This window comes from Dipodomys ordii, unplaced genomic scaffold (assembly GCF_000151885.1).
Source record: "Dipodomys ordii isolate 6190 unplaced genomic scaffold, Dord_2.0 Scaffold55, whole genome shotgun sequence".
Lineage (NCBI taxonomy): Eukaryota > Metazoa > Chordata > Mammalia > Rodentia > Heteromyidae > Dipodomys > Dipodomys ordii.
The window spans coordinates 308322-321209 of NW_012267271.1; the positions used below are offsets into that span (position 1 = coordinate 308322).

Below are 12888 nucleotides of genomic sequence, written 5' to 3' on the forward strand. Positions count from 1 at the left end.
GCTAAGTCTCAAGTTTCACTTTTTTCTGGTGGTACTAGGGTCTGACCTCAGAGCTTGTGCTTATGAGATTGGTGCCCTGCCCACTTAAGCGAAGTCCCAGTTTTTTTGTCTGTTTGGTTACTTTTTTTTTTTTTTTAACAGATTCTTATGTTTTTGTCTGGGGCATGGTCTGGGACTGTGATCACCCTACCTACACATCTGGAATAGCTGGAACTGCATGCAGATATGCAACATCACACCCAGCACATTTACTTCCTCAATCAATGAAGCTGAATTCAGTCTTTAAAATAAGTGTGAGATAGAACTTTCAGTGCATTTTAGTAGGAATATAATGAGATGGTAACTTCTATTTTAACTAATCTTTATACTTTTTAGTACTAGTTAGGCTTGAAAAATACCTAGTTTTCAGACACTTTTTGATTACTTGTTTCTCCCTCAATAAAGGCAACTATTTAACTTTATATTTCTTATTGCTAAAGTCCTTAGCCTTCTTGGTTATAAGAGGTTATAAGCCTTATTTTGGTTATAAGAGGATATGCAGGAACATTTTAGTTTTCATATATTCATATGTACTTGTTTTAGTTATTTACTTTTAGTGTTATTGATCAAAATCTAGGCCTTCTGCAAGCACTCTACTACTGAGTCCCCTCTCCTTATGCCTACTTTTATTCAGTTAATTTACTTAATGGAAGACTAATGCTGCTCTAGAATATCAATGTCCAATAAAAATATAAACACAAGGTCTTGGGAGTGTTGGGCTTGGTATAGAGTACATGTTTATCATGTACATGTTTGGCCTTGGGTTTCTTTAACATCCACCGCCAAAAATAATTAAAATATTTCTGGTAGTTGTATTAAAATAGGTAAAATTAATTTTAGCTAACTCAATTTATCCAAAATACCATTTCAACATATAATCAACATATACAATTATTTAAATATTTAAAAACTTTGTACCAAGTCTTTGAAATATGATGTGTATATTTTATACTTACAGCATATCTTAAGTCACATTAGTTTCATTTCAAGTCCTCAACTGCCACAAGTGGCTAATAGATGGTATTGGACAGTGCAGCTCTAGATAACTACAGATTATATAAAGTAATTCTCAAAATTAACTTTTATTAAAAGTCACACCCGTAAGAAGTCTTTCATTAAGCAAGACCAAAAAAAGACCACAATGATGTAAGCTAAAACATTAATGAGACGGAGCACAATATTTTTAATTTTCAGCTAGCTTTGTTACTACATGCTTCCTTTTTCCATCACTAGGAAGTGAAACTTCAATGCAATCCAACTAAAATGATAGCAAGTACTTATAACCTTATAACTTTCTTTAGTGCTCTGAGCTATCACATACAATGTAGTTCTGTTTTCAAATTATAAAATCCTGAGTGTAAAGAAGATATGTTTTGCTAAATGACCACAGCAAGCTACAAAAGCAGAAAGCGAATTAATGAAAACAGGAACAAAGGACATATGTCTTCTGGTACGTCAGGTTAACACAACAGTAACAGAGGAGGAGAAACTCAGAGGACCTACTAATGAACTGAACTGCAATCACATCCTCAGAGTAAAAAGCCTCTTTAAATTAGAACATCTGCCTTTTCTAAACACAAATGCAATATGTGTTTACTATTTTGTATTCTAGCAATTTTCCAAACTCTGAAATTTGGAAAACAGAAACCTCCAAATCAATAAAATTGGCAGTATTAAGAAAATTGTCTTTAACAGGATGTGATGGTCTCTATTTCTTCAAGAACTGAATACGGAAGTAAACAACATAGACAATGTGAGGTCAGAACAGTGGTTGTAGCTTTTTAAGATAAAAGAAGATGAGAACAGGAGACTCTGTGAACTATTCTTAATGATTCAGAAAGTTTAACATTTAAACTTTCCATATACATTTAACCACGAAAAGGTTGCATTTACTAAAACGTGTTTCTTTGCTTTTCGGGGGTCAGGTTAAAATCATATCACTTTAGTGTTTAGTTTGGGGTGAAATCGTATCACTTTCTAAGGTTAATCAAAAGTTCCTACGGGAACTTCTATGTGTGACTCACATACAAATAGTAATAAGATTAATTGTAAGCATTTTATCTGAGTTAGAAAGCCATTCTAAGGCACAGAGGGTAGGGGAAAAAAGCGAAAATTACTAAAGGACCTAGGTAAGAATAGTAGGAACTTAAAAAGAGAAACCAGGTAGGTTTCATGAAAATATAAAACAGGCTGAAAATTACTGGATTAGATCTACTTTGTCAGTGATTATTTGAGGCTCTTTTGGTGTGAAGGTTTTATCTGCCGATGATATCTTAAACTACAGTGATTTGAAGGATGGAAATGACAGCTACCCTCATCTTCTCTCTTCCTGAAAGCAAAGGATAGAGAAAAGTAGAGCTGTTCCTCTGAGAAACAAAGATGTTCTCTACCATTCTTCTAAGATGGTGGAAGAGTCTCCTCAAGAGGCTTCACCATGGGGGGAAAATGAAAGAGGGAATAGAAGAAAGCCACAGTAGAATTTCCTGGCTGTGTTTCATGTCACTGCTTCTAGTCACATCCCCAGTGCAACCACTTCGGGCCGGCCATCTCCCTCCAGAGAGGTGAAGCCCTCCCAGGGCATTGTTTGACCAGGGTCCCTATTTACACCCACTCAGATCGGCTCCACCATCCTTGCGCCAGGGGCTCAGGAAGCCCCAGGGCAGAAAGAGGAAAAGCTGGAACGGGACCAGATTTCGAGGTCCTCTTCCAAAAGCCCCTCTTACTAAGTGCAGGAGGAACGGGAGAAGGGAAGCTGGCCTTGACGAGGGAGGTCCCTTCATGGTCAGAGGTGTCCTCCTGGAGTGTCGAAAGAAGGTGGCCATTGGAGCCCTTCGCTTCGCATCGCAAAAGCCCCACCAGACCAAGGGGCCTGTCCAGGCCCTGGGGTTCGTCCGTGTCAGGTGCGGCCCTCAGTCCCCAACCCTCGGGGGGCACCGGCGGCCGCACCGCACAGGCCACCAGGGCTGAGCCGGGTCTCCCGCCCGACCGCTGGGGACCCGGCACCGAGACTCGGGCCCGAGCCGCAGCGCGCCCGCCCCCGCCCTACCTGAGGGGGCCCGGGCGGGGTCGCTAAGGGCCGCTCCCGGGAGCCCCGCGACGGCGCGGCTCGGCGACGGAGGCGCCTCGTCTCGCCGGGGCAGAGCTCGGCGGCGGTTTCAGGGCCTCAAACTCCATCGGGAGCTACAGGGACAGCCCCGTTGGCGGCGGCGAAGGCCGCGACGGGGCCTCCTCCTCCTCCTCCTCCTCCCTCCCTCCGCCTCCTCCTCCTTCTCCTCCTCCTCACCACGGAGGCGGACCTGGAGGGATCCCGACTTAGGTCTCGCGAGAAGATACTCTCCACCTCACGCGAGATTACGCAAACCCGGGCGTGAGGGAGGTGATAGAGGACCGTAGTAGTCCCGACCACCTATACTGCGTTTTAGCTTCCATCTGGCGGAGCGAATCCATCCCGGTCACGTGACGAGGGAGCCCGGGAGTACTGTGGGAGATGCTGGGAAGACCGGCAAGTCGAAAGGATTGATGGGAAACTCCCTGCACGCTCCTCTGCGCTTTGAGCCAGTGTGTTAGGCTCCTATGGTGAAAAGCCTGTGATCCAATGAGCAGAATCTGATAGCGCCAGTGTTACATCCTATTTCACTCTCCCGGATAGAAGTGCTAACCTGACGCCCAACGGATCACCCAGTAACGCCCTTACCAAAATTCACCTGATCTCTTTATTACAACTCCTCAAAAGGTGGTAAGGATCAAAATTGAAAAGTAAATTTTGGCATTATGGCTCAATGAATATATTGAAGGATTTTTTTTTTCCCATAGCAAACTCTGAGGACCTATTCTCATAGATGAGAATAGAGAACAGGTAGTAATTCATGAATTAACTTACTGCATCAAGTGATTCTTAAATATCTTAGTTTTACTTACATATTATCAAAATAATCCTAAAAAGACAATGAGAAACTGAAGCCAATACAGGTGAAGGGAATGATTATGACTTGTAAATAGTTTACAATGTAAAAACCAGTTGTCCCAGCAAAAAGCTATGGAAGTAAACAATAGAAATTAGGATATAGACAAAATACAGATGGTTAGCTGGGAATGCTTGGGGGGGTGATAGAGGGGGGCATGATTGACTGGAATACAGTGTAAACGATGTGTGGACATGTAATAATGAAATCTGGCCCCTCCTATGTAACTGATAAAAGCTAAATTTTAAAAACTAAGAAAAAACTATAGTTACACCAGGTGTGATAATGCATACCTGTAATACAGGTGTGCTGATGTGTGCATATCTGTAATCCCAGTAATCAGAAGGCTGAGGCAGGCAGATCACAAGGCCATACTCAGCTAGATATTGAGAATAACAAAACAAAAACAAAAAAGTTTCTGCCTGTAAAAGAAGGAAAAACACAAGAAAGATTCATTTACCCAATCCAAACTTTTCATTATCCTATACTAAGATAAAGAAATGTGCCTACAGGGCTGGGAAGGTGGCTCAGTGGTAGAGCGCTAGCCTTGCATGCCTGAGGCCCTGGGTTCGATTCCTCAGCACCACATAAGCAAAATGAAAAAAGCCGGAAGTGGCGCTGTGGCTCAAGTGGTAGAGCGCTAGCCTTGAGCTGAAGAGCTGAGGGACAGCGCCCAGGCCCCCATGATGGGACCCAAAAAAAATGTGCCTACAAAATTGACGGTGTGTGTGTGAATCTTCCGCCATGAACTCAGGCTCTGGGCACTGTCCCCAAGCGTCATTTGCTCAAGATTAGCACTCTACCACTTGAGCCTCAACACCATTTCCAGCCTTTTGGTTATTTGATACTAAGGAATCAAACCCTGGGCTTCATGTATGTTAGGCAAGCACTCTACCACTAAGCTCCATTCCAAGCCCGTCTAATTTTTCAACGGGATGTTGATGGGTGAATTTAGGTTAATTTCTCAAGCTACCGTGTGTGTGTGTGTATTTTTCTACATTTATTGGCTATTTTTTTCATTCCACAAGTCAATGAAATATATATGTAGAGGTGTACGATTTAACCAAGGTATAATGATCACTTTTAAAAATAAAAATCCCATTCCTTTTCTCTGGCATTTGTATTGATGCTTTTAGTTCAAATCTTTTTTTTTCAGTTATTTGACATACATTAATTTCACTTACTGTTTACATCCATCTACCTGCCTTATGCATCTGTTTCATGAGAGCAGGGATTTTTATATGTACATGTAAGTTTTAGTACAGGTATACATAATAATGACTGGTGTTTTTGGAATAAATGTGTCCATCTTTGCAATTCAGATGTAGGCAAACCCAAGTTCTCCATGACCATTGCCAATTTATTTTTTGTGTAATCATATATAATAATTACATCTAAGGAAAAGGGACAAGAGTTTACTCTTTCAACAAATGATCTTCCCCAAATCAGATATGTATGAGACTGAACTCAATGCATTTCTGTCATGTAAGAAAGACAAACATAAGCAGAGTTTAACCGAACAAATTCTACACTTTACTTTGCCATAGTTGTATATTTTAGAGGATTATATTTTCCTGAAAACTTTTAGAAATGTCATGCAAGTAGATATTCTGCTAGGAATGTTTCCAGATTACTGTGCTATATAATGGGAATAAATAATATAAATAACAACACCACTTTTACAAAACACCTCCCCATCCAAGCAAAAGTCTCAAAGTGCTCACAATTTTTTACAACCATCAATCAAGGCACAGAAAACTTAAAACGTACTTCCATCCAAAAAATTTCATATATCCAAGATAGTAGATACTGATTCCTAAAAAATCAGTTTATTCATTCTTCCCATCCCTAGCCCTCCCCTCCAAAATTTTATCTGAAGAAGTCAAAGTAAAGAGATATACTTCAATCACAAACTATTCATGAAAGGAAATTATTTTTACAACTGTTAAATGGCCACTCAAGTCAACTGGAAAATTATGGGAAGATAAATCAGAAAAATTCAGCCTCTGTTTCAGGATTAAATATGAATGGCCTGGTAATGACATTACAAATGATCAATATCAAAGTTACTATACAAATACATGTAAATTAAGGAAACTTTATATAGAAGATTAGGAACAATTCAAGTTTGGTGCCAGTGGCTCAAACCTAAAATCCTACCTACTCAGGAAACTAAGGTCTGAGGATCAAGGGTTGAGGCCAGCTTAGGCAGACAAATATTTGACTCATCTCCAATTAGCCAGACTAAAACTAGAACTAGAGATGTGACTCAAGTGGTAGAGCACAATCATGAGTCAAAAAAAAAAAAAAAAACACAGAGTAAGAACACTAGGCCCTAAGCAAAAACACAAGCCCCAGCACTAGCACAAAACAAAACAGAAAGTTCAAGGACAGGCTATCTGTCCAAAGTCATTAATAGCATTAGTTACAAAGTTTTGCTCAACAAATATGAAAACAAATTCTTTAAAGTCTCTCCCAGAATTAAAATTCTATGGACACTAAAAAAAAAAAGTACCACAGAAATTATACTTAACTTTATAGTAAAGCCAACCACACAACTATGTTCACTACTGCACTATTCACTAAGATATATAAACAGGCTGGATACCCCTCAATGAACGAATGGATCAGATAAATGTGATATATACACACAATGGAATTTTACTTATCCATTGCAAAAAAATGGATGGATATGGAAAAAATTTTAAGTCAACCCCAACGAGGCAAAGAACGCGTTTTCTCTCATATGTGGAAGCCAGAACTAATTTATAAATGTACAAGTAACATATACATTTGTATGCAAGTATACACAAATGTATTAACTGAAGTATGGTACTTGCCGGGAAGAATTCAAACAGTGTAATTCCGTAAAAACAACTCACAGTCCAACAAAATGAATAGCAGGAAATTGGTACTTTAAAGGGAAGTGAGGAAGGTAGATGAATGAAGACAGGGATAGAAAATACAGTCATAATATTCAATGCATATCCTATAGAGTTAAAATGAGGGGAAGGGGTTAGGTTAGGAAGAGGGAGAATGCTGAAATACAGGTGACATTGATCAAGATGCAGCATATTCATAAAACTCATCTGTTGAATGCTAAATCCTCTGTACAACTACTAAAAGATAATAAAAATATAATTAAAAACATTTCTAATATTCTTCACAATATTCTTACAAGGTACAAAGTATATTACATTTGGAAACATGGGTGTCAAGACATTAAGTATTGTAGAAATCCTAAATAAAGTTGAGATAAGTAGAGGAGGAATAAAAAGCTTGTAATAAGATGTATCTAGTCCAGGCTTCTCTACAAAAAGTAATGCCTGTGTTTAGAAGAGGTGATTAGCCTTTCAATATTTTGATCTTTATTATAACAACAAAATTTTTTATATTGTATTTAGCAATATTAGAGAGCAATGTCTCAGAACACCATCTGAAATATTAGTCACTAAAGTACACGTTCATAGTTTTGGTCTGGCTTTCTAGAAATGCCAAATAAAACCCAGGGATGTTGATGATTTTTGTCAATACACAGTGAACGAAAACTCTAAATAAGAAATTGTGATTAACAGGAGTAGCTACCAACATTTAAACTGTTCATCTGTTGATAGCAGCAACTAATACAAATGATGATTCAAATTAATGAACCGTTAGGTCATGGTGATGTACACTAATAATCTAGCACTGTAGCAGTTAAGGCAGAAGCATCTTGAGTGTGAGGCTAGTCTGGGCTAAACAATGAAACCCTGCCTTAAAATAAAAGCAAAAATAAAAATGTAAATGAACTACTGGTAAACACATGAATGAATCTTAAAAGGCTCATGCTGAGGGAAAAGGAAAAATTATAGTGAAGAAGTACTGTTAGAATTTAGAGCAAGGAGGGAGTACAGTGCAAATGGATAGGTAGCATAGTTTTGAGGGAGTGACAAAACTTTCTGTATCCCAATTGCAGTGGGGATACAAAAATCTATACATATATTAAAATCCATATTAAATACAACTAAGAAATCGGTCTAATTATGTTACAGTATGGCTATGAAATAATCTGAATTGTGTTCCTTTACGGCTTAAAATAAGTACTTTCAAGAACAAGAGCAGATTATAAATTAAAACTTTCCTAATCCTAGCTGGGCGCTGGTAGCTCACACCTGTAATCCTAGCTACTCAGGAGGCTGAGATTTGAGGATCACGGTTCAAAGCCAGCCCGGGCAGGAAAGTCCTTGACACTCTTATCTCCAGTAAACCACTAGAAAACCGGGAGTGGCACTGTGGCTCAAGTGGTAGAGCTCTCACCTCGGGCTGAAGAGTGCAGGGACAGCGCCCAAGCCAAGGGTTCAAGCCCCATGACTGACAAAAAAAAAAAATTGCTAATTAATCCTATCTTTTCAAGTGTCTAGTAATGGATAATAGTGTTTTTAAATTGACTTTTTCTGTCATCATAATTCTGGAATAATTATATGGTTGTATTTAATTTAAATCAATGGTCTAGAATATGTAAGTCAAATTCTAGGACATATATATATATATATATATATATATATATGAGACAAGACAGAATCCCATCAACTTTGTTATGCCTCCTTCCTACAACTTTGGAACTATTGAAAGTTCAGAAAGAATAGATGAAAAATAAAACATAAAAAATGGGTGGTGAGGGGAGTTCAATAGTATAAGCACTGCCATTTATAAAGAAAGATTTGCCAACAGAATGATACAAGATTTACAAAGGAAGTCCATAATATCAATTATAGTAGATTTTGCCTTTTGAGATCAGGTCTAGGTAGTTTTTCACCACTGCTCCTGCCATGAACAGAGGTTAAATGCTTTTTGAGGGCAGATTTGTGCTTGAAATCCATATCACAACAGTGGCATTTATATGGTCTATCACCACTGTGTATGTTCAAATGGTCCTGAAGTGTGCTTTTAGCTGTAAACGTCTTCAAGCACACAGAACACTGAAAGGGCCGTATGCCCATGTGCCCTCGAATGTGTCGGTTAAGGTTTTTCTTCTGTGTAAATGTTTTGCCACACTGTAAACACAGGAAGAGTTTATGCATCTTAAGGTGGCGCAGATAGTTTTCAACATGAAGAAAGCCTCGAGGACACCTGGGACACTGGTGCCTCAGTGTATAACTCTCTTCCAGATTCTGAATCTCATTCACTGTACCATGACTTCCATCAGTATTCTCACAAAATAAGCCCTGACCTTGATTTCCAGGAACATCTGCCACTCTGCTTTCAACTGTAGAATTGATCAGTGAGTGCTGTGTTTCTGAGAAATACATATTTGCTTCTGATGAGGTACAAGGCTGTGGAAACTGCCCATTTTCAACACCTGGTGTACTCATAGACTCGACCTGGAGAATACAAATTTCATTTTCTTTAAAACCTAAATCTACAGTAGAGAGATCTGGTGAGGTCATTTCTTTTCTCTCTGATGTCAAGCTCTCTACTGTGGACTGTAATATATTGCTTTCCTCTTCTTTGACATGGAGATCTATGTTTACAGGACTATCTTCTGAAATTTCAATTATCTCACAGTCTCTATCAGAATTTTCTTCTTCATTCTTAACATCCAGGTCAGAAGACTGACATAGGTCAGTGTGCTGATTATTATTTTTCATAGAAAGATCAATTTCCAGATACTTTGACAAAGCTTCTGTACACTTTTCCACGATGTGAACCATCTGAAGGTAACTGGCGGCAGTCAAATATTTCAAAAGTTCTTTTCTTTTAACTTCAAGTGCTCCAGTATAGCAAGAGAGCAATAATTTTCTGCCAACTTCTGCACTCTGCAGAATGGTGATTCTGACATGTTTTGACTGTGTGAGTAAAAATTGATCTCTCATAAAGGTGGAGCAAGCAGCTAAAATCACCTTGTGCCCCTGGAATTCAGTGTCATTAATATAAATTGATACATCACAAAATAAATTCTGCTGTCTCAAAAGATTCATTTTCTGCAGGACCACATCTCCTTGTTGTTCAAACTGGAAGTGCAGAACCTCAGACTCAGCAGCCATGGTAACAGTCTAAACAAAACAAAACACAAACATTGATGTAAAGATAGGGAATGCTGTCTCCTACTGACATAGGAAAGAATTTCTCTCACCCATCAAGAATCTGAACATAAATTGGAAAAAAGCACAAATTCTACTCTGGGTGCCAAATGCCTCTATCAAAACCCAGAAAGTGCGGGGCACCAGTGGCTCACACCTGTAATCTCAGCTACTCAGGAGGCTGAGATCTGAGGATCGCAGTTCAAAGCCAGCCTGGGCAAGAACATCTGTGAGACTCTTATCTCCAATAAACCACTAGAAAACCGGAAGTGGCGCTGTGGCTCTAGCGGTAGAGCGATCACCTTGAGCTGAAGAGCACAGGGACAAAGCAACCAAGCCCAGAGTTCAAGCCCCACGACCAACAACAACAAAAAAAAACCCAGAAAGTTAAAATGAAGTTCTCAATAATCTAATAGTACAGATTCCATGATTTGTTGCAGAAATGAATTGTAAGTAATAGTTTCTAAGTTTGTCTCCTTGGCTAAAATTTTTTATCCCCTGTAGTCAAAACCAATTTTGAATGTCCAGTAACAAGTAGTAATTAGCAAAGAGTACACTTAAAACAATATCCCATCTTAGAAACCTTAATGTATTTTCCAAACTTTTTTTTTCGGGGTCCACTTGTGGGGCCTGACATCTGGGCCTGGGCGCTGTCCCTCAGCTCTTCAGCTCAAGGCTGGCGTTCTACCACTTGAGCCACGGCGCCACTTCCGGCTTTTTTCTTTTTGCTTATGTGGTGCTGAGAAATGGAACCCAGGGCCTCATGCATGCAAGGCAAGTGCTCTACCACTGAGCCACCTTCCCAGCCCCTCTCCAAACTTCTTACTGTATCTCACTCTTGCAGGCCTTCAAGTCTGTCTTCCCCAGAGTCTCCTTGACTAAATACTTTCCCTCCTACATTCCAAACAAGCCTTCTGAATTAATACTAGAACATCATTAAATAGATTTAAAATTTGTTTTTAAATCCTTAAATTCGTAATTGCTCTCCTCCACCTCTAGGACAGCCATTCATTGTTATAAAGAATGCAGGTTCCTTCGCGATTGGCCCTTAACTCGTCTTTATAATTGCATATCTTTCGTCGTCCGTTTTCCTTAGACAGCAATAATTTTGACATTGCCAAAACAATGACACCTCTGCATATCATAACAGCGTTCCCAGTTGCTGTGTCTAGGTGAAGGTGGTGGTGGTCAATTCTTGGGGCATGAACTCGGGGCTTGGATCCTGTCCCTAAGCTTTTTTTTTTTTTTTCCTCAAAGCAAGCGCTGAACCACTTGAGCCACACCCCCACTTCCGCAATTTTCTTTCCTTTCTCTTTTTTAGTGGTTAACTGTAGATAAGAGTTCTCCGGACTTTCCTGCCCGGGCCGGGTTCGAACCCGTGATCCTGAGATCCCAGCCTACTGAGAAGCTAGGATTATAGGCGTGAGCCAACGGAGCCTGCCCCCGCCTCCCTCCGGTAGTTCTGCGGTTTCTTTAAGCCCAAGCCAAGCAACCCTACGTGTCCCCGCCTCCCACAGGTGGCCAGCGGCCCGGAGCGGGGCGAGGGGCCCAGTTCCTGTTTTGGTCCCCGGGCACAGGGGCTCGGGCTCGGCACAGCGGCACAACCACCACTGCGGAACTAACTCACCCCGGACCCCGGGCGGTCGGGACGCTCCCTCCCGAGCGGCGTGTGGGGCTTCCCCAACCTCCACCCGGCCACGACCTGGCGGGCCAGGGTCTTCGGCCCCAACGGAGCGCTGGGCCGCGGCGCCCGGCGGCCCTTCTCCCCCACCCTTTCCTGCTCTTCCCCCTGCCTCTCCTCTATCCCAACCTCGCGACCTGGATCGTCTCCTCCGCGCCCACTTACCGACTCGGAGAACGAGTGGAGGTTTCCACAGCGGCGGCAGCGGCAGCGGCAGCGGCAGCGGCAGCGGCAGCGGCGCAGGCCGGAAGGTGGGGTTAGCCTGGGGGGAAACACATCCGGGTCAGCCAGCTTTACTCCGGCAGTGCCGGCGGGGGCGCCCCGGAAGAACATCCTCCTCCCCCGCCCCGGCTCCTGCAGTAACTGAAGGGCGTCTGAGCGCTAACTCGAGCGTCGTCGCTGCCCTGGTCTCCGCGCGCTCATCCGGAATCCGGGCGTGAAGCTGGACGATGGCATGACGGGCCGGACTTCCGTCTGAGGACTATCCAGAGCTTGAAAAGAGGAAGAGCGAAGAACCTCTCCCAAAGAAATCTGTATTCGGGCTTCTGGGCCCGCGCGGAACCTTTGAGTACACCTTTCCCCCTCCGACATCGCGACCTCGTCCCTGGCTTCCTCCCACCCCACTCAGCGGAACCGGGGCCCTTGCTGGCACTGGACATCCCCGACAGGAGTGGAGTGATCACACCCCGTGCTGCAGAGCAAACCGGGAGTTTTGAGCGTGGCACAAAAGCCTGGTGGTCCTTGCATTCCTGCAGTGTAACTTAGTAAGCTTCCAGCATTTACAGAAGAAAGGTTTTGAGCCAGTAGTCCGTACTATGATTGCTAAGCAAATGCTCCACCACTGAAACACACCCCCAGCCCTGAACCAGTTATTAAAAGCAATTGTTCTACCTGGAAGCTCATTCTCATAGAAATAACTGACACTACTAATTTCTGGCTGAACCTATGTTCTTCGGAAAGCAAATTAATCCCTTTGGCCCCCTTTTCAGATAGATGGTGTCGTTAAGCAGCCCAGGTAGGCCTGAATTTGTGATATTCCTGCCTCAACCTCTGGTGTGCTTGAATTACAGCCTAAGCATTCCTCATTCATGATTAATGTATATTTTAAAGAACAGAAACATTCCTGGTTTAAAATTCATAAAGTTGG

The 12888-nt window shown here is 41.7% G+C and overlaps 2 protein-coding genes across 2 annotated transcripts in view; both read right to left on the reverse strand.

Annotated features, from left to right (window-relative positions):
- Nucleotides 1–3256, reverse strand: part of Rc3h2 (ring finger and CCCH-type domains 2) — a 62296-nt gene extending 59040 nt beyond the window's left edge. Inside the window, exon 1 of the mRNA XM_013021379.1 lies at nt 3086–3256. The gene's annotated coding sequence lies outside the window, so the exon portion shown is untranslated. The remainder of the gene's footprint in view (nt 1–3085) is intronic.
- Nucleotides 3257–8512: 5256 nt separating this feature from the next.
- Nucleotides 8513–12153, reverse strand: Zbtb6 (zinc finger and BTB domain containing 6). The gene is made up of 2 exons (XM_013021502.1): nt 11907–12153; nt 8513–10033 (listed from the first exon to the last, which is right to left on the reverse strand). Exons 1-2 carry the CDS (start codon nt 12072–12074, stop codon nt 8750–8752), a joined length of 1452 nt encoding a protein of 483 aa, XP_012876956.1. The 5' UTR covers nt 12075–12153; the 3' UTR covers nt 8513–8749.
- Nucleotides 12154–12888: the final 735 nt, after the last annotated feature.